The sequence below is a fragment of the Dipodomys spectabilis genome, unplaced genomic scaffold (assembly GCF_019054845.1).
Source record: "Dipodomys spectabilis isolate Male_0828 unplaced genomic scaffold, ASM1905484v1 ptg000273l, whole genome shotgun sequence".
Classification (NCBI taxonomy): Eukaryota; Metazoa; Chordata; class Mammalia; order Rodentia; family Heteromyidae; genus Dipodomys; species Dipodomys spectabilis.
In genome coordinates, this window is record NW_024870950.1 from 5633482 (window position 1) to 5655479 (window position 21998).

Consider the following 21998-nt stretch of genomic DNA (forward strand, 5'->3'; position numbering starts at 1 on the left):
TAAGTACAAACTGATGTACTCTTTGTTGAAGCAATTATATAAGAAAACTCTACGGAAGTGGCACTGTGGTTCAAGTGGTAGAGCCCTAAACCTTGAGCTAAAGAGCTGAGGGACAGCACCCAGGCCCAAAGTTCAAGCGAAGGAAGGAAGGAAGGAAGGAAGGAAGGAAGGAAGGGAGGGAGGGAGGGAGGGAGGGAGGGAGGGAGGGAGAGAGGGAGGGAGGGTGAGGAAGGGAGGGAGGGAGGGAGGAAGGGAGGGAGGGAAGGGGAGAGACAGAGAAAGAGAAAGAAAGAAAGAAAAGAAAGAAAGAAAGAAAAGAAAGAAAGAAAGAAAGAAAGAAAGAAAGAAAGAAAGAAAGAAAGAAAGAAAGAAAGAAAGAAAGAAAGAAAGAAAGAAAGAAAGAAAGAAAGAAAGAAAGAAAGAGAAAGAAAGAAAGAAAGAGAGAAAAAACTAAACACAAATATCCAACTGTAACTGAGTAAAAACCAGTGCACAAGCTAGGCACAGGTGACTCATGCCTGTAATCCTAGCTACTCAGGAGGCTGAGATCTGAGGATCACGGTTCAAAGCCAGTCTGGGCAGGAAAGTCCGTGAGACTCTTATCTCCAATAAACCACTAGAAAACTGGAAGTGGCATTGTGGCTCAAGCAGTGGAGCGCTCACCTTCAGCTGAAGAGCGCAAGAACAGTATCCAAACCCAGAGTTCAGGCCCCACAACCAACCAAAAAAAAAAAGGTGCACATTCTTTTTAACTTTTTTTTTTTTTTTTGGGGGGCGGGGGAGGGGTCCAGTCATGGGCCTGAACTCTGGGCTTGGGTGCTGTCTCTCAGCTCTTCACCTCAAGGCTAGCGCTCTACCACTTGAGCCACAGCACCACTTCCGGCTTTTTTTTTCTCCTTATGTGGTGCTGAGATTGAACCCAGGGCCTCATGCACGCAAAGTCAAGTGCTCTACCACTGAGCCACCTTCCCAGCCCTCTTTTTAACATTTTTATTATTTTTTTTTGTTGGTTGTGGGGCTTGAACTCTGGACCTGGGCTCAAGGCTGGCACTCTACCATTTGAGCCACAGCGCCACTTCCGGTTTTCTGGTTGTTAGAGATGAGAGTCTCACAGACTTTCCTGCCCAGGCTGGCTTTGAACCATTATCCTCAGATCTCAGCCTCCTGAGTAGCTAGGATTACAGGTGTGAGCCACTGGTGCCCAGCGCAATTTTACTTGTAAAGACACTTTTCCAGTTATATTTATACTGCAATTCAGGATGACAAGAAGAAACAGTGATATTCTTAGACTCTGGGGGTTCATAATATCACTAAACATATCAATAACAAATGTCTACCAGAAAGAACATGACCAAAAACTCAAAAATACATTGCCAAATGAAAAATTATTTGAGTTATAAATATTTTCTCCTCTGGTTTCTTTAATAACAGCAAGGGTTAGAAGGGAGGGGAAAAGGTAGGCAGTAAATCAATAGCTTACTATGAATGGCCATAGACTTTGAAAACTAAGCATAAATAGAAAGAAACTTAGAAAAAGTTCTGTCTTGAGACACCAACTAAAGGCACAGGTATCTTGGGACACTTGCAAGCCTAAAAGTCCTCTCTATGTAAAAAATACTATGAATAGTTTATTCTCCCAAAGGAAAAGTTACCCTAAGGAATCCTTATGAATTATATTCAGTGAATGAGCATAACAGCTTATATCCTACATGTTGTAAAAATTCTGTCTTATGCCGTAGACATGGCTCCAATGGTAGAGTACCTGCTTCACATTTAGACACTTTCATCTTCAACTGACTTATATGCAGGAAAGTCAGTATTCAGTATTACTTTTTCCCCAAGGTCTCTATCCACATCCAAGCATTAAATAGTTCCCATGTAGTCTCACCTGTAAGGGTGATATCTCCCAGTAAATCAAGAAGTTCTCCACCAGCAGAAGCTGGTTTGCTTGTAGGTGCAGTTGGAATAACAGGTGTTATGTCATTTCCTCCCAACAAATCCAATAAATCATTGGCCTAAACAAGGAAACAATAACTCAAGTCATTAGTTTTTGTCTAAACTACATATGACACAAAGCTCTTCCAATTTTTTAAAAATAAGGAAGGAAATCGTCAAGTAACTCAAAATATTAAAAGAATATAGATAAGAAATAAGCTACTCTGTACTACTGGATCATCAGGAGCCCTATACAAGCAAGTGAAAGACTACCTGGCTGGTGGGCTGTGGCCCAGAAGGTGGTGGTTTAGTCTCTAGTGGAGCTGGTTCTGTCTCCCCATTTGTCTGCACAATCTCAGTTGGGCCATTTGTGGTCACTTTTTCCATAACAGGCATCCTCTCCAGTAGGGCAGACCTAGAAGAATCTGAAGTGGTTAAATTCTAGGCAGTTAACCTAAATTCCCCACCTCAAGCAATAATTATTAACAAGTTTTAAATCTAACATGGAGAGCAATCTCCCACCCCCCTCTCAAAATTATATGATTACAAGCATAGATCTAAATTCCTGACTGGATTAGGAATATGCAAAAACCCATGAATAAATAAAAATGTTCACCTACAACCCAAAACATGTATTTCAATAGTAGAGTGGGATGAACAAAATGTAAATCAACACATATTAACAGTCAAATCAAGAAGGTGATTCTGGCTGTCTCTGTATATCACCTTTATAATAGTAATTTTTTTAAAAAGATTCTAACTAACCCCATTCACAATACTCCCCCAAGAAATAAAATATTTAGGAATTAATCTAACCAAAGATGTAAAAGAACTATTTAACGAAAACTATAAAAACTTAAAGAAAGAAATTACAGAAGATACTAGGAAATGGAAAGACCTTCCATGCTCTCGGACAGACAGACTTAATATAGTGAAAATGGCAATACTGCCAAATTAATATACAAATTCAATGTAATTCCTATTAAAATCCCAATGACGTACATTTCTGAAATACGGGAAACAGTCCAAAAATTCATATGGAACAACAAAAGACCTAGAATAACCAAAACAATTCTAGGCAAAAAAGACATGGGAAGGATCTCAATGCCGGACTTCAAACTCTACTATAGAAACATAATAACAAAGACAGCATGGTACTAGCACAAAAATGGACCCAAAGACCAATGGAATAGAATAGAAGATCCAGAAATAAAACCACATGACTACAGTCAGCTGACATTTGACAAAGGAGCCCAAAGACATACAGTAGAAGAAACACAGCCTCTTCAACTACTGGTGCTGGGAAAACTGGGAGGCCACATGCAGAAAACTAAAGTGGACCCCAGCCTATCACCATGCACCAACATCAACTCAAAATGAATTAAAGACCTTAAGATCAAACCTGAATCTCTGAAATTACTGCAGGACAGAGTAGGAGAGACACTTGAACTTACAGGCACAGGCAGGAATTTCCTGAACAGAGTCCAAGGGTCACAACAAACTGGAGAGAGACTTGACAAATGGGACTACCTTAAAATAAAAAGTTTTTGCCCAGCTAAAGCTATAGCAACCAAGCTAGAAAGACAACCAACTAACTGGGAAAAAAATATTTACCAGCAATATATCAAACAAGGGGTTAATACCCAGTATATACAGGTTACTCAAGAAACTAATCCCTCCCAAACCTAACAAACCAATTACTAAATGGGCAAGGGAACTAAAGAGAGACTTCTCAGAAGAGATAAAAATGGCAAAGAAACACATGAGGAAATGTTCACCATCCCTGGTTGTGAAGGAAATGCAAACAAAGACAACCCTGGCATACCACCTTACCCCAGTCAGAATGGCCCACATCCTAAAGTCAGCCAACGACAAATGCTGGAGGGGATGCGGAGAAAGAGGAACCCTATTACACTGCTGGTGGGAATGTACACTTATACAACCACTGTAGAAAGCAGTCTGAAGGGTCCTCAGAAAGCTAAATATTGACCTCCCTTATGACCCATCATACCACTTCTAGGCATCTATCCTGAACAACAGGAACCAGTATACAAGGACACGTGCACCTCCATGTTTATTGCAGCACTGTTCACAATAGCCAGAATATGGAAACAACCCAGATGTCACACCACAGATGAATGGATCCAAAAATTGTGGTATCTATACACAATGGAATATTATGCAGCTATTAAAAAATATGGGCTGGGAAGGTGGCTCAGTGGTAGAGCGCTTGCCTTGCATGCATGAGGCCCTGGGTTCGATTCCTCAGCACCACATAAGCAAAAACAAAAAAGCCGGAAGTGGCGCCGTGGCTCAAGTGGTAGAGCGCTAGCCTTGAGCTGAAGAGCTGAGGGACAGCACCCAGGCCCAAAGTACAGGCCCCATGACTGGACCAAAAAATAAAATAAAATAAAATAAATAATGGCATTTGCAGGGAAATAGATGGAGCTAGAAGAAACATGCTGAGCCAGTAAGCCAAGAGCAAAGAGGCACATGGTCTCCCTGATAGGTGGATGTTAAATCCAAAATGTAAGGTGATAACGACAAAATTAACAAGACTTAAGAAACAAAGGACTTCCACTCATCTGGTTGAATCACTACTAAATAACCCCATGCTGCTGATCACATGTATGGTATATATGTGCACACCGGAAGGAAACCAGGAGGACAACACAGAACTAGAGGGAATCAGGGAAAAACATACAACAGCGGGACCCATCAACTGCACTGGACATTGATCAAAATGAACTAAGCAACTCAATGGCAGCAATGGAAGGGAGGGAACAGCGGGAAAGAGGGGACAGCTGATGCTATGCAAAACAAAAGAAATGTATATATCACCCATGTGGAAGAAATAACTATTGCAAAGCTCATAGAACTCATAAATGTTATAGACCACGATAGACAATTTGCCCCATGAAAGTTAGAATGTGTTTGTGACTTTAACTAAGCATCACTATCCCACAATACTGTGAAATTGGCAAATTATGCAATCACTTAAATCACAATAAAGAATTTGAAGAAAAAAAAAAAGATTCTAACTGTGTAACACAGTTCTGTAATCCTAATATTTGATGTAGGAAAATTGCAAATTCAAGGCCAGGCTGATCTGAGACCTTATCTTTGAAAAAAATATATATATAAATAATAAAAGATACTGCATAATGAAGGAAAAAAGAGATGAAATTACCAAAATATTTTTTTTTTTTTGGGTCCGGTTGTGGGGCCTGAACTCTGGGCCTGGGCGCTGTCCCTCAGCTCTTCAGCTCAAGGCCAGCACTCTACCACTTGAGCCACAGCGCCACTTTCCGGCTTTTTTCTTTTTTGCTTATATGGTGCTGAGGAATAGAACCCAGGGCCTCAGGCTTGCAAGCCAAGCACTCTACCACTGAGCCACCTTCCCAGCCCCGAAACTACCAAAATATTAAACAGCAATAGAATCTAAATGAAATTACTTCTCTTACCAAAAAATAAAAAAATAACACAATCCTCTCACTCTGTAACCAAACAAAATGGAAAATGAAACATACTTTACATGTCCAAGGGGAAAAGGAAATGAAACAATAGAACACAATAAATTTATATCTTAGTGGCTAGGCAAAACAGAAAATGGGACAAAACAAAAGCAGTCAAGTAATGAGAACTAAATAGATCCAGCATACAGAATGATTTTCCTTTAGGGACTATTGAAATCACGTAATGGGGATGCTAGAGGTACTTAGTTTCTTTTGCTCACCTCATGTGGTCATATTTCTTAAAAAGTGCATTATATTCTACTGCCCTCTGTTGGAGTTCCACATCAATGCTGCTTCCATAAATGGAAACCACTTTCTTAATTCGGCTGCGGGATAAAATGATAAATCAAATGCAATACACAAAAGGAAATTCTAAACAAGCAAGAAGAATGTTTAAATCACATTTCACTTCTTTTTTGTCTATTGTGGGGCTTGAACTCAGGGCTTGCGCGCTACCCATGAGCTCTTCTGCTCAACGCCAGGGCTCTACCATTTTGAGATACAGCTCTACTTCTGGTTTTCTGGTAGTTAATTGGAGGTAAGAGTCTCACAGACTTTCCTGCCTGGGTAGGCTTTGAAACCATGATCCTCAGATCTCAGCCTCATGAGTAGCTAGTAATTGTGTGTGACCAGTGCCCAGCCTGGTTAATATTTTTAATATTTATCTTAACTTATATAATTTTTCAAAAACAAAACATTTTTTTCTTTGGCTTCATTCATCTAACTTCACCATTACTCTATTATAATTATGTTAGACTTTTGTTTGTTAAGTATTCCAGGCCCTAAAATACACTACAAAAAAAAAGTGTGAATTAAGCCAGCCACTGGGGGCTCACACCTGTAATCCTAGCTACTCTGGAGGCTGAGATCTGAGGATCACAGTTCAAAGCCAGCCCAGGCAAGAAAGTCCCTGTGAGACCCTTATCTCCAATTAACCACCAGAAAACTGGAAGTGGAGATGTGGATCAAGTGGTAAAGCACTAGCCTTGAGCTGAAGAGCTCAGGGTCAGCACCCAGGCCCAGAGTTCAAGTCCCATGACTGACAAAAAAAAGTATGAATTACTATGCCACAAAATAAATTTGTGGTCATTTCTCTTCTCTAATAACTTTACAATAAGGTTGGACTATGGCTCAAGTGGGAGAGCTCCTGCCTAACATTAGGCACAATAGTTTTTTGAGTCCAAACCCTAGTACCAACAAAGGAAAACAAAACAAAAAAATCTTTAAAATAAGCTTTTAGAATGAACATCTTAACCCAAATTGTTCTAGCTCACAAATATTAAAAGTCAGAATTAACAGTCTCAAAAGATTTTACATTTAAAAAAAAAGCATCTGGGCAACCACTGGCTCACACCTGTAATCCTAGCTATGCAGGTGATTGAGATCTGAGGATCATGGTTCAAAACAAACACTGGCAGAAAGTTAGGAAGACTCTTATCACCAATTAACCACCAAAGAGCTAAGAGTAGCTCATGGGATAGAGGGCAAGGATTGAGGAAAAAGAAAAATCTCAAGGACAGTGTGCCCAGGAGCTGTGCCCTAGGACTGGTACAAAAAATAATAAAGATTTTAAAAAATAAAGCAAAAGATCTAAAAGAAATGTTTGCCTGGAAAACGAAGTACTTCATATATAAATATGAAAAAAAAGGAAATTCACTAAAATTAGCTTTAAAGGGGAGAGGAGGACAAGAAAAAGCAATAGAAAGGTGATTATGATAAAAGTCAAATTATCAAATCCATTATATGCATGTATAGAAATATAATGAAACCTCTTTGTATTATATGCTAATAAATAAGTGAAGCTGGGCACTGGTAGCTCACACTTACAATCCTAGCTACTCAGAAGGCTGTGGACCTAAGGGTTATGGTTTGAAGCCAGCCTGGGCAGGAAAGTTCAAAGGAAATCTCCAGTTAACCACCAGAAAACCAGAAGTGGAGCTGTGGCTCAAAGTGGTAGAGCACTAGGCCTTAAGCAAAAAAGCTCAAGGACAGCACCTAGACCCTGAGTTCAAGCCCCATGATCAAAAAATAGTGAAAAAAATAGTCTAATGTAAAGATTTTAATCAACAGAACACTCATGGTTTTATTCCTATTCAAATAACTTAAAATATTATAATAAACTAAACTTTTTATGTGAAAATAGCTACTTTCTCTATTTTTAAAGTGTCAGAAATGAATCATAAATTATTAACTTTCTAGCTTCAAAATTTTCTGATAGGATGAGATAAGGACAGAGAACGAAGTATATATGAAATAAGAATTAGGTATGAATTGATCCTTATGAACATGAGTAGAATAAGAAAATACAAACTCATTTTATTATTTTCTCTGCTGCTATCCTTGAAAATTTCCACAATAAACCATTTTTATTGTGTATGTATATGAGCATGCACATGTATGTGTATTGTGTTTTGCTGGAAATTGGAGCCAGGACCTCATGCATGCTAAACCAGATGTCTACCACTGAGCTACAGCCAACCACAATAAACCATTTTTAATTACAAAACAATCTATTTAGCCAACTTTTCTTCAATACTCACTTTACAGTGCAGGTGAATCGAGTAGAAAGCTTCATAATGGCAGTGAGGGCATAACCTCGTGTCACAGAGGTGGACATGTTAGAGATTAGAACACTTTCTAAAATATCCAAGACTTCATCCTCTGTTACCTAGGGGAAAACAAAGAGGAAAAAAACATGCAGAATGAATGGTGACACTAAATAACTGAATCTTACAAAATCAAGTCAGAATGCTGCCAACCATCACAAGAGCCTTGAACACAACCTGCACGTTGCTAACCCACCAGTCAAAAGTAGAGTTCAAGCCAGGCATCAGAGGCTCACTCCTGTAATCATAGCTACTCAGGAGGCTGAGATCTGAGGTCGAAGCCAGATAAGGCAGGAAAAGTCTGTGAGACTCATCTCCAATTAAGCACAAAAGGCTAGAAGTAGAGCTGTGGCTCAAGTGGTAGAGTGCTAGCCTTGAGCACAAAATCTAAGGAGGAGCACTCAAGCCCAGAGTTCAAGCCCCAAGAATGGGAGAAAACACAAAAAGTGGGACTGAAACACATATTATAAAGTGGCAGAAGAATTATAAAGAAAAATCTGAATAGTTCAAAGACACAACTTTCTGAAGTCAGTCCTCTAATGAGCAAATTAAAACAAAGAAATATGCCTCATTTCTTCTTGCTCATCAGCCACAGAGTAAAAGAATAAATAATTCCACTTGCTAGGGAGAGGAATGAGCCTAATACATTTGTGGATTTTGTTTTTAGTACTAGGGACTGAACACCTTACCACTGAGCTCCATTAATGTTTCAATGTTTCACAATGATCCATCCCCAAAACTAGCACATTTCCCAACATAATTCTAGTACTAGTTAGAATAGTTTTCAAAGCATGAACTTCAGCTCCCTATTAAACACTACTCTCCCACTCTTCTCCCTTCCTTAACCAAAACTAACAAGGGGTACCTGAATAGGCTCTTCTTCTTCACATTGGCCAGACACAAGAAGATCACCATATTCACCTATACACCATGCAGCTACTTGTACCAAAGGTTGCTGTAAAATAAAAATTCAAGGACTTCAATATTGCCAAAAATACTTAATGACAAGCACAGATCATTTAATCATAAAGGAAAGAAGGAGTACATGTACAGTGTTAGAAATAGTGATGAGTCAGAAGAATAAATAGAAAGTTTTCTAAGTAGAAAGGCTAGCAAATGAAGTACTTACTTGAGAATAATCACCAAGAATTGCTTTATACAAGCGCTGGACTGTATAAGCATGCATTTCCACACTATTAGTTATTAACTGAATTAAGTTGGGGACTGCATCATCACGAACATAACTTCCTGCCTAAAAGGAAATGCAGAGTTATCACTATAAAAAACAAAGCAATGGTAACATTGTTTATCAACATTCTGTTTAATATTAGTGTAAATTAATTGCAAAGGCATCAGTGTGGTATTTCCGGACATATACGCAATATTCTTTAACCAGATTCACCCAATCTATTATATTCTTAGTCCCCTTTTCTCCTTTACCTTTTGTAAACAGTATTTAGTAGGTTTCATTATTTTATCTTCATATACACACACACACACACACACACACTATATATATATATATGTGCTATGTAAATAGAGTATCATATACTTGGATCACCTGCGCCGTCTAGCACCCTTTCCTTCTCCCTCCCATTAGTTTCTCCTCTCCAGACAGTTCCCCTGCAATTCATTTTAGGTCTAGGGATTCCACATGAGCAAAACCATGAAATATTTCACTTCTGAACTTGGCCTATCTTGTTCAACATATGATTTCCAGTTTCATCTACTTTCCAGCTCATTTTTCCAACTATTGTTAAAAAGAAACTACTAAAGAAAATTCTCAGCAATAAGCCTACTTCTATTCTTTTTAAACTTTAAAAAAATATTAAAATTTTAATATTCAAAAATCTTGTCTAAAGGCAAATTATAAAGGGTTCTTTTTTTTTTTGGTCCTTGAGCTTTTGTTGTTGTTGGTGGTGGTGGTCATGGGGCCTGAATTCTAGGCCTGAGTGCTGTCCCTGAGCTCTTCAGCTCAAGGCTAGTGCTCTACCACTTGAGCCACAGTGCCACTTCCAGCTTTTTCTGTTTATGTGGTGCTGAGGAATCGAACCCCGGACCTCATGCATGCCAGGTAAGCACTCTAGGGCTGAGCCAACTTTCCAGCCCCATCCCTGAGCTCTTTTGCTCAAGGCTAGCACTCTACCACTTTGAATCACAGCTCCACTTCTAGTTTTCTGGTGGTTAATTGGAGATCAGAGTCTCATGGACTTTCCCACCCAGGCTTGCTTTGAACCACTATCCTCAGATCTCAGCCTCCTGAGTAGTTAGGATTATAGACATGAGCCACTGGCACTCGGCTAAGGTTTCAAATTTTTCAGAGAATAGCCAGGCACTAGTGGCTCACATCTGCAAACCTAGCTTCCCAAGAGGCTAACATTTGAGGACTGCAATTCAATGCCAGCCCAGGCAGAAAAGTCCATGAGACTCTTGTTTCCAACTAACCAGCAAAAAGCTAGAAATGAAGCTGTGGCTCAAGTGGTAAGAGCACTAGTCTTGAGCACAAAAGCTTAAGGATAGTACCTAGGCCTTGAGTTCAAGCACTCCCCCCCAAAAATAAATATAATAAATAATTATTGATAACAAATAAAAATATATAAAGAATGCATCTACATGTGTGTATATACATGTATACATACTTGTATATATACATGTAAGTACATATATGTGCATATAAAGTGTTTTTCTCTGCTCAAAAGTGGAAAATTTCAAAAATTTTAAGAAGTATATTCATTGAGAACTCAACTAGAACAACCACTCCCTGGTGTTAAAAATCATATAGGCAAATTACAGTATGTTACTCTGGGAAAGCGGAAGGTATAATGAGTATATTAACAGTTCAAAAAGGCACATTCCGTCAGAGGCAGGAAATGTCAGAGGCATGAGATCATTGGTATGGAGTATTTGTCTTGTATGCTTCTTGTTGGCTACTCATGACCATCTGCCTATATTGATAATTTTGTATAGCTTAAGAATGATGTTAAAAACAGCCAAATGGCCCTGGGAAGAATAAACATTTCCCAACTGTTCAAGCAGACCAAACTTATTGCCACATGGGATCTGAGTGCTCACTGTTCCATCTGATTAGTACATTCTTCTCCAAGATCTTTGCCTGGCTTGTTCCTCACTTCACCAAGATCATTACTCAAATGTTACCTTCTCTGGGACCTGATGTCACTACTCCACATAAAACAATTGGTCAGTTTCCATATATCCCACCCTAACTTGCTATCATGCTGTTTTAGGTTTTTATCATAGCACTTATGTTACACATTTTTCCATGAATTTCCAATTTCCAATCTCTCCCACTAGAACGTAAGCTCCATGAGAACAAGGGCTTTATCTGGCTCACTTCTATATATATCCAAGTACTTAGCATAACTGAATAAGAAGCTACTTACCGTTGTCAGAACACGCATAATTGTGTCTATATGCCACCGTTTAGAAGGTGCATACCTGAAAAACAAAGACAAGGGTAGAAAAGTTGAAACTTATAAACTGTACTATATTCAGTGATTTTTCAAAAACCCCATCTGTCCTCTGTCCTACAGTCTTTTCTAGGTTCCCTGGTAAACTGACATTTGAACAGCTAACCTATCAACAATCACCATTTCAAAAGATGGTGAGATATAGTTGAATTCAGATGTTTCCCATAATACTGAAATAAGAATGGCTGAGGTGAGAAATGGGACTATGTTCCAGTTTCTCAGAAAACAAATCATATAGTCACAGTATAAAGAATAAAAGAAGAAAGCAGATATTTCCTTGACCCAGACTACTCCAGGTCTGAGAACTCGTTTCCTTAAAATTCAGAGTGGAGGGCTGGGAAGGTGGCTCAGTGATAGAGTGCTTGCCTTCCATGCATGAGGCCCTGGGTTCAATTCCTCAGCACCACAAAAGCAGAAAAAGCCAGAAGCGGTGCTGTGGCTCAAATGGTATAGCACTAGCCTTGAGCTGAAGAGCTGAGGGACAATGCCCAGGCCCAGATTTAAGGTCCCACTACCGACCAAAAAAAAAAAAAAAAAAAATCAGAGTAGAAAGAATAATCATATTACTAAAATCTTACGGTATTTCCTACTTCAAGGTTGACACAGAACTTCTACTGAGACGCTGTAACTTTTCTATCTTTTCATTAAAAAAAGCATCACAAGGTTAAAGGACAAGCTATAGGAGGAAATTACAAGTGGGATTTTGTTTGGTCTCAACATACTTAAATGCTGGCTATAATGGTTTTCTCATAGATAACATAATTCAGAGCGAAATAAACGTTATGTATTTTTTTAATGTTTATAGTCTTTCCCCATGTTTAAAGATGCATTCAAAAACCTCCAAGCTCCTTTTACCAATAACTAAAAACTAAATCTTACTTTTCTGCAGCAAGAAAGATTCCAGATGCACAGTCTGCTTTAAATTCTGGCTCACATGAATCCAGAAAATAAAGTAATTCCTTCATCATGCCTCGGATATTATTTCCATTTACCAGAGCAAAACTCAATTCCATTGCACGCCTTGCAGCGGGAAAAGATTAAAAAAAAAAAAAAGAAAGAAAAAGAAAAAGAAAGAAAGAAATTACAACAAGAATGAAACAAGGATCCAGGTATGTTCCCTCCGAATACCAAAAGCACTGGCAGACGTATTAAAAGTCTTTGTCCAAACTTGTAATCTCAATCTTTATGAGCAATATAACCAAGGAGATTTATTTGTATGTAATCAAAGTTTTGATATTCTCAATCATGTCTTAACACTTTCCTTCAAAAATCTCAAGTTGAGCATGAATGGCTCACACCTGTAATCCTAGCGACTCAGGAGGCTGAAATCTGAGAACTTCAGTTCAAAGCAGCCTGGGCAGAAAAGTCTGTGAAACTCTTATCTCCAATTAGCCACTGTTAACCTGTTCTGTACAAACAAAAAGTACTGGCTATCAATAAACGCTTGTTAATTGAATGGCTGCAGAGAACAATTTAAATCTTTGTTATGGATTTGAACACATAACCAAAGTTAACTGGAACTAACCATAGCTGGATTTTTTTCAAATATCTACAATTCTAAAAGAATCTCCAGAATATTCCATTGAGGAGATTTATGCCTTTTGAGAGGGCTCCTAGCAGTGAGATGCTAACACATTTGCTTCCAGTATCCTAGGGTACAAGTACTATGGAAAATGTGTGCTGTCAGTAATTTGAGCTTCAGCATTGTGTTGAGACACTTAGCCGATGGATCACTCCTTATTTTCATCCTCCAGCACACAGAACATAGTACCTATGCTTACTTAGCCACTTATTTGTTGTACCTGTTATATTTATCAAAGACAACTAGTGTATTTCCTACTGGTCTCCTAATGGACCTAAACTGCTCGTCAATGTTTTCTAAAGCAGGATTTACTCTGGAGAGTTCATCCATGAATATAGTGACTAAATACATAAATGTCAACATTCTTCTCTCAAAACTAGTACAAACTATCAAGTAGGGAAGTACACAGAACAAATCAATAATCTGATTTTTCTCACTTCATTTAACAGAAAAACTGAACTGAAAAACAGCTTGTTACCGTTTTATTGAGACATCCAAATCTTTTAAACAGTCCACAATTGTGCTTCTGTGCCTCTGTACAGCATTATGATCTGTTTGCACAGTCTTCAACAAAGATGTCAGTGCTACATATCTAGATAAAACGAAGTTTGACAAGAACAGTGAAAATGTAGTTTAAGCCAGCCCAGTGGCTCACCCTGTAATCTTAGCTACTCAGGAGGCTAAGATGTGGGTATTACAGTTCAAAGGCAGCCCAGGCATTAAAGTGTGTGAGATTTTTATCTCCAATTAACCACCAGAAAACTGGAAATGGTGCTGTGGCTCGGAGTGGTAGAACAGTAACTAGCCTTAAGGACAAGAGGCTCAGGGACAGCACCCAGGCCCTGAGTCCAAGCCCCAAGACTGGGCAAAAAAAAAAAAAAAAAAAAAAAAAAATATATATATATATATATATATATATATATATATACAGTTTAGGACTATTTACTCATCTAAATAACAAAAATGTTCAAAGGACGAGGGAATGCACATATGTACAGAACACAGCTTTGATTAACCTTTGCTTTCACAAAGAACATGTAAGCCTTCCAAACAGAAAAATAAAACAAGCATAGGTATATTTTCAGGCTGTCTTATCCCCAAAATGCAAGAGGTACTTATTTTAATTTTACTGCTTGAAAATTCTCTTATTGGGACCAAACTGCTCTGTAAAAATTTGAGCTTAAAAGTATTTTTAGAACATAATTGAGAGTGTCACAGGTTTATTTTCATTTCTATGATTAACATGATTTAAAAGAAAAAATATTCCTGATTAGAAAATAAAAGCAGGCAAGAAATTAAGACTTATTGCCAATTAACCACCAAAAAGCCAGAAGTGGAGTTTTTGCCTTGAGAGCAAAAAGCAATAAAAATAAGAGTGCAAGGCCCTGAGTTCAGGCCCCACTAGTGGCACAAAACAAAACAAAACAAAAAGCTAGACTAAAACTAAGATTGGAACTGTATCATATAAATATACACATACATATACACACGTATCACATTTTATATCACATTTATATATATAGATATATATATTCCTTCAATAAAATCACATTTGATAATCATGAGTTTATAATACTCAAAATGTAAGACTTTTTTTTAATTGACTTACCTAATATTTTTGTCATTGTTCAATAAGAAACGACCCAGAATATTTATGGCTAGAACCTAAAAAGAAATAGCATAAGTTAAAAAATTAAACATTTAAGCCGGGCGCTGGTGGCTCACGCCTGTAATCCTAGCTACTCAGGAGGCTGAGATCTGAGGCTGGCGGTTCAAAGCCAGCCTGGGCAGAAAAGACCGTGAGACTCCTATCTCCAATAAACCACTAGAAAACTGGAAGTGGTGCTGTGAGCGGTAGAGCGCTCACCTTGAGCTGAAGAGCGCAGGGACAGTGCCCAAGCCCAGAGTTCAAGCCCCAGGACTGACAAAAAAAAAAAATTAAACATTTATATTGTTTATATTGTTTCTGCCTAAGAAATCAATTCCTAGCCTGGGAGAGTAACTAATTAAGGTAGTACTTGGTATCTATAGACTGTTAGAAAAAAAAGAAAAAAAAACTGAACTTGTAAAAAACATAATCTGTTTCAATAGTAATTGCTAGATTATTCTAAAAGGTTTCAACATTACAAAATACAATTAGCCTTTGCACCCGTTTCTTCACATACAACTCTTAAATTCCTTGGAATTTCACTGTATCACTTGGTTGTAATGAGTTAACTTAATGGCCACCTGGATAGCTTCAAGATTGTCTGTCTTGCCAAGAGAACCAACCAAATAGCCTGGAGAGTTGGAGCTTTCAGCTGGAGGAAGACGTGCTGAAATTAATAAGCTGATCACCAACAGGCAGTGGGAAAAAAAAAAGAAAGAAATAGAAAACTATCATCCTAGAGCCAGCCGGTGACTCTAGCCTATAACTCTAGATACTCAGGAGGCTGAGATATGGAGGATTTAGGTTCAAAGTCAGCTAAAGAAAAAAAAGTCTGTAAAACTCCATCTCTTGTTAACCAGTAAAATGCTGGACTAGAAGTGTAGCTCAAGTGATACAGCCCCAGATGAGAGTAAGAAAGCCAAGAACTCAAAGTCTGAGTGCAAACTTTGGTACCGGCATACATATTTTTTAAAAAATCACCTTATTAACTACTACAGCTAAAGCTTCTAGTGAATACCAAAACTGATGGGCAAAAGTCTATAAATAGATTATTATTTATGTGGTTTAAAAGTGTCTGTCACAAAATATCTTTAAATATAAAAAGAGAAAAATAATACCTTCACAGTGAAGAGACCCAGCAGACACCTAACCAAATAATAGTTTAAACCATAAAATGATCTACTGAAGAGGGCACATTATTTCCATGGTAATTTTGCCAAAAAGTATAATCATAATCCATAAAGTCATGACAAAAATATCAAATAGACACAAGTTGGGGTACATTTTATTTAGAATGTATTTCTTCTTTTAAAGTTTCAGCAAGGCTAAGGTGGCTCATACCTATAATCAAAACTACTCAAGAAGTTGTCAAGCCAGCCCAAGCAGCAAAATCCATGAAACTCTCACCTCCCAATAACTACCAAAAGGCCAGAAGTAGAGCTATGGCTCAAATGGTAGAGCACCAGCCTTTAGTGAAAAAACTAAAACAGTACCCAGGCCCTAAGTTCAAGCCCCAGTACTGACACAGATTAATAATAATAATATAAAATATGTCAAAGTCATAGTAAATGAAAAAACAAAGACTGAGGAACTGTCATGGATTAGAAGAGACTTAAGGAGACATGACAAACGTAATGTGGAATCATGCACTGGGCTCCTTAAACAACAACACCAGAAAACTGAATAAAGTCCATAATTAATAATATAGTGTAAATATTAGAAGATGCCTACTTTTGCAAGATCTTTTTTTGTTGGCTTTGTTTTTTGTTTCTTTTTTTGCTTTTTGTCAGTCATGGGGCTTGAACTCTGAGCCTGGGTGCTGTCTCTGAGCTCTTCAGTGCAAGGCTAGTGCTCTACAACTTGAGCCACAGAGCCACTTCCAGTTTTCTGATCATTTATTGGAGATGAGAGTCTCACAGACTTTCCTGCCCAGGCTAGCTTTGAACCATGATCCTCAGATCTCAGCATCTTAAGTAGCTAGGATTACAGATGTGAGACACCAGCACCTGGCATTTTGCAAGATCTTAACATTAGGTAAAGGTGGCTTAAGAGTACAATATGTAGCCGGGTGCTGGTGGCTCACACCTGTAATCCTAGCTACTCAGGAGGCTAAGACCTGAGGATCTCGGTTCAAAGCCAACCAGGGCAGGAAAATTCATGAGACTCTTATCTCCAATAAACCACTAGAAAACCGGAAGTATCGCAGTGGCTCAAGCAGTAGAGAGCTTGCCTTGAGCTGAAGAGCGCAGGGACAGCACCCTGGCCCAGAGTTCAAGCCCCACGAGCAACAAAAAAAAAAAGAGTACAATATGCACGGTAATTATTTTTGTAACTTTTAAGTCTAAAATTATTTCAAATAAAGGTTTTTTAAAGTGACAAAAAGAAAATGAGTAAGTATCTACAGACACATCTGAATATGAATAAAGCATCTAAAAAAAATGAGTTTCATTCTAGGAGCATGGAAAGGGAAAGCTACATGGGAAAGCTATAAGGCAGAGATTTTTCTCCCGGTGTTCCTGTGGTATCACTTGACTTTCTGATTCTACATGTTCATTCATTAGACAAAAAGAAATTCACAAGCTGAGTGGTGGTAGCTCATGCATATAATCATAATTACTCAGGAGGTTAAGAACCAGGGTTCAAAACCACCCAAGCAGAAAAGCCCACGAGACTGTTATCTCTACTAAAAGAGCGGGAACTGGAGCTGTGGCTCAAGTGGCAGAGTGCTAGCCTGGAGCATAAAATCTCAGAGTCAGCATCCAGGCCCTGAGTTCAAGTCCCAGGATCCACACCAAAAAAATCACTCAAATATTGTGTCTTGTCTTCTTTGAAATAATGAATACAACTCAGTGTAGTCCTAAAAAACTTAATCTGAAATGTTTCCTCTTCAACAATATCTATCTAATTACACCTGCCTTCTTACAAATGTAATTATTATAATCAGTGTTAAGCTTTCATTGGGGAAAAAAATTACATTTTGCATAGAGAAAATATAGCATTATGGGTACTGCCTGTGTGCTCGTTTGGTGCAGGGGGACCTCTTTTGTGAAGCGGCATCTGAGGAGACTCTGGAGCTAGTGATAGCCGACAAAAAGCCCAAGGAAGGAGTCAAGACTGAGAACAATGATCATATTAATTTGAAGGTGGCAGGCAGGATGGTTCTGTGATGCAGTTTAAGATTCAGAGGCACCATTTAGTAAACTAATGAAAGCCTATTGTGAACAACAGGGTTTGTCAATGAGGCAGATCAGATTCCAATTTGATGGGCAGCCAATCAATGAAACAGACACACCTGCACAGTTGGAAATGACTGAAGATACAATTGATGTGTTCCAGCAGCAGACAGAAGGTATCTACTAAAAAAGGGAACCTGCTACTTTGCTCCAGAACTTTGTTCTTATAGACCAAGAATACATTCTTAATTAGAAAACTGCAATTTGGTTCCACCACATCCTGACTACTACAGTATATTTTTCTCTATTCTTTCATTTTCCCCTTTCCCATTCCTTTACTGTACATAAAGTAACTGGCGTATGTGCACAAAGCATATTGCTTTTCTTTTTTTTCTTTTAAACTAAATGGCAATGGTAGATTTTGACTGGCATCAAATGGAGATGAGATGGGGGAAAATGCTGGCTCTGTGAAAATATCCCCCTTCTTCATCTGTGGCATGCGCATTCAGCTTTTATCTTTATGTTTCAGTAAGTTACTTTTGCTCTCCCTGTTTTAACAAAAAAAGAAAAAAACAACAAAAATCCTTGCATACTTTGTTTGACTAGAGAATTTTAATGTTTTCATTTATCATTGTAAAACCAGGAACAATTTTATAACTTTTTTGTACTTAGCTGTTACATGTAGAGCAATCTGTCTTTAAATAGGGGTAAATTACTCTTAAAAAAAAAAAAAAAAAGAATCCTAGATGGTTTTCCCTTCAAGTCAAGTGTCTTGTTGTTTAAATAAACTTGTTTAAAATGAAAAAAAAAAGAAAATATAGCATTATGAATTTTTACATCATTCCTTCATAGTAAAATCAAGTTCCATATGGAATCTATTTCCAAGTCCAAAGTAGTTCTCAATAAAATGTCTAGGGGGAAGAAAAGATCTATAAAGACTTACTCGTAGTCCACTCTCTGATTTAATATCCATGATAGTCAAAACTGTTTCATAAAGAATAGCGTTTCCTACGTTTTTACTAGTCTCTGTATTAGTGGCAACCTGAAAAAACAGGAGATAATGTATAAGTGATAAGATAATGCTTCCAAAATTTTCCAGCAGTAGACATTTCCAAACAGTAAACAAAAATCTGTTCCAACTAGTCATCACACGACGATGTGACGAATATGTGCTACAATCCAAGTTGGGCCAACTCACCTGTGCTAATATATCATTCATAGCTTCACTTGAGTCATCGTCATTTCTTCCTAAAATTCTTAATAACCGTAAGATTCGTACCTAATGTACAAAATATGAGAATCATCAACAAATTATGTATAGCAAAAAGGGATCTAACTTGGCATGAAATTCAAATAACTTAAATGAACTCTTAGTTCCCCAGCAAAACAATCAATAATCAAACAGAAGGATTTTAAACATTTTTTAGAAGCTAAATAAGCTTCTACATCTAATTATATTATCAGACAACCTACCCCCCCTTCATTACCTCAAAGTTAAATAATACAATTTGCAGAAACCTATTATAGTGATAATCAAGTAAGGAAGGAACAATTAATTCTATTAAAACTTTCAGCTTAAATAAATGGAGAACTTTGACTCTTGTCTACTCATTAATATAATTAATAACTACAAAATTTCCATACAGTACAAACTAAAGGAAAAGATATAGTCTACTCAAAAGTCATTCAATTCTTATATACTCAAAATACGTTTTCAACCTTACCTGCAAAAAAGGGTCACTGATACCAGAAACATCATGTTCTGGAGAATATCCGGACATAATGAGGTTCTTTAGAATACGAACTAACTGGGGCACAAGCTGTAGAAAAGAAAGATGCATTAAAAAAAAAAAAAAAGTGATTATGTGAGACTGTCGTTGAATAAGCAGGTCCTTTGGTTTAGAAAAAGGATCTGAGTCCAAGAAAATTCTATTGATATAAACATATGGTGGATATTTGAAAAACATAATTTGGGAGTACTTATGCCAAAACCCAAGAAGGAGGTAGTTTGTCTGGACAAAAACAAAACAAAAAAACTACACTATTTTTACTCCAGAGATATATATGCAAAACTATTATGAACAACATTGACCAGAAAGCCTATTTTAATCATGTAAAACAGATGTCTATGGGCATACTTCCTCTCAACTGCTATAGTACTTGACATACACACGTGGCAAAAAATGTTCAGCATTTATTCATTCAAACATCTGTATATAAAAGGTTATCATACCAAAATATAACTGGTAATCTTACTAAAATTATATTTAAAATATACCACAAATCAAATAGAGAAAAAAAAATCTATCCTCTTAAAGCTAGTTATATCCTTTTCCAACAAATGTCAGGGATACCAAAGCCATCAACATTACCCAAATGGAAAAGATGCAGGAAGAAAATATACCTTTCACCTTAAGAAGATACCAAAGCCAAGAATAATTCCCCTACCTGTTCTTAACTCTTATGACACAATTTTGTTATAATTTAATGGCCTATTTTCTGATCTTACCAATGTGATTAATACATTCCTTATGGTCAGAAATTCCCTTGTCCTTTCTTTACTTAGTCTCATTGAGACTCATAACACATAGTAGAAGTAATATTATTGCCAACCCACACTTACTGATGCTATAAGTATTAACACTCATTTCATTTTTGTAGGGAACCATTTGATTTTGAAACCCTACTCCAAAATGTTTGCCTCAGGAGGAATTTTTCCAGTCTCCCAAGTGAAAACTTAATTTAGCCAAACAGACTATTCTAATGACATAAAGTTAAGTAAACTACATGGCATCTTTTTTGTAGGCCATCTGCATAGTCCCAACTCTGCTACAACCCAATGTTTTCCTCATTGTATTTAAACTCTATTCCTTCCAGTTCCTTGAGCCTAAAAGGGGACCAAGATTAAAATGAAAGCCAAGCTATACCCAAGGCATGCACCCAAAACATTCAAAGCATTAAGGCCACTTCTAAATGCAAGAGAACACAATCAATATGAGCTTAAATATTTAAGTTTGGCCATAACATCTCAGAATTTAGTGATTCATAAGTCATCACTAAATTATCTAATTTGGACAACTCCAAGAATAAAACATATCTATGCCCCAGAGATCTGTAAATTCTAAACAAATCCTTATAAAACCTGTCTACTGTGGGCAAACTTGTATATAGATAGGCAGCTCACCTTGCATACTTCCCAATGGTCTGCTTTTTTGTACTACACATAACCCTAATTATTTTTTAAATTCTGGTTTAGTTCTTGGAGAAGTCCTTTTTTCCTTGGGCTACTAAATTCAGAAATTGTTTTAGTCACTGCTAAAAGGCCAGCACATCACATAAGATTACCCTGGGACAGAAAGCACATGTCTAAGTGTTCAGCATACAAATTCTTGGAACCCAGCTTTATTTTCCAAACAAAATGCAAATTACTAAAACTGATGACAGGACAAACAAAGTAAGATGACAAAGGGAAAGGCTGCAGCCATGAAAATCAGTTGATGCCCACCTGCACTACCTCTAAATTCTTTTAGTAGTCTAAAACTTCTACGCAAGATTAAGTCCAGATAAGAGGTAAATAAAAGCTTGAAGTCTTAACTGAAAGCTCAGAAGTACACATGGAGCTTTTTGAAGTATGAGATTACCCACATATGATTCTAAAATATCTACTTCAAAAAGAAGCAGTGTTTTGTGTCAGTTCGCCAGACAGACCTGGAATTGCAATCACCAAAGTTGCTGGGAAACTGCTCAGTTTCTCAAGTGAAGATTAGGGAAAGGCAAAGGGGGAAGCTTACAACTGAGGGAAGGCTGCAACTGAAATCCAAGGCTGTCTTGGGAGTCAGGAGTTTTAAGTGACAAGACAAAAACTGGACTGGAGAGTTAGCCAAAAAACTAGAACAAATAACTCACAGTATTAAGCACAGCTTCAGCATTAGTATAGTTTAAAAGCCACACTTGTGGATGGATACACAAAAGCTACTAAAGACCTAATGCCAGCATGCACCATCTAAAAGAGGGTTAATTCTTACCTTTTCATTCTAACATACAGCAGGAT

At 37.6% G+C, this 21998-nt stretch overlaps 1 protein-coding gene, 1 non-coding gene and 1 pseudogene across 3 annotated transcripts in view; 1 reads left to right on the forward strand and 2 right to left on the reverse strand.

Moving 5' to 3' along the window:
- The window catches only part of Ap1g1 (adaptor related protein complex 1 subunit gamma 1), a 79370-nt gene that overhangs the window by 13890 nt on the left and 43482 nt on the right, over positions 1-21998 (reverse strand). Inside the window, exons 7-20 of one of the 2 annotated variants that reach the window (XM_042700679.1) lie at positions 21973-21981; positions 19672-19767; positions 19146-19226; positions 18891-18989; positions 14736-14791; positions 13605-13718; positions 12424-12564; positions 11458-11512; positions 9186-9308; positions 8922-9011; positions 7991-8118; positions 5672-5776; positions 2209-2350; positions 1889-2015 (exon numbers count right to left, since the gene is read on the reverse strand). In XM_042700679.1, coding sequence (XP_042556613.1) covers positions 1889-2015; positions 2209-2350; positions 5672-5776; positions 7991-8118; positions 8922-9011; positions 9186-9308; positions 11458-11512; positions 12424-12564; positions 13605-13718; positions 14736-14791; positions 18891-18989; positions 19146-19226; positions 19672-19767; positions 21973-21981 — 1366 coding nt within the window. The remainder of the gene's footprint in view (positions 1-1888; positions 2016-2208; positions 2351-5671; positions 5777-7990; positions 8119-8921; positions 9012-9185; positions 9309-11457; positions 11513-12423; positions 12565-13604; positions 13719-14735; positions 14792-18890; positions 18990-19145; positions 19227-19671; positions 19768-21972; positions 21982-21998) is intronic. The other variant, XM_042700681.1, reaches the window with a different exon arrangement.
- On the reverse strand, positions 13219-13304 carry LOC122126285. Its single transcript, XR_006150876.1, has one exon. It is a non-coding gene; the product is annotated as a small nucleolar RNA SNORD71 (small nucleolar RNA).
- On the forward strand, positions 16397-18337 carry LOC122126049 (annotated as a pseudogene).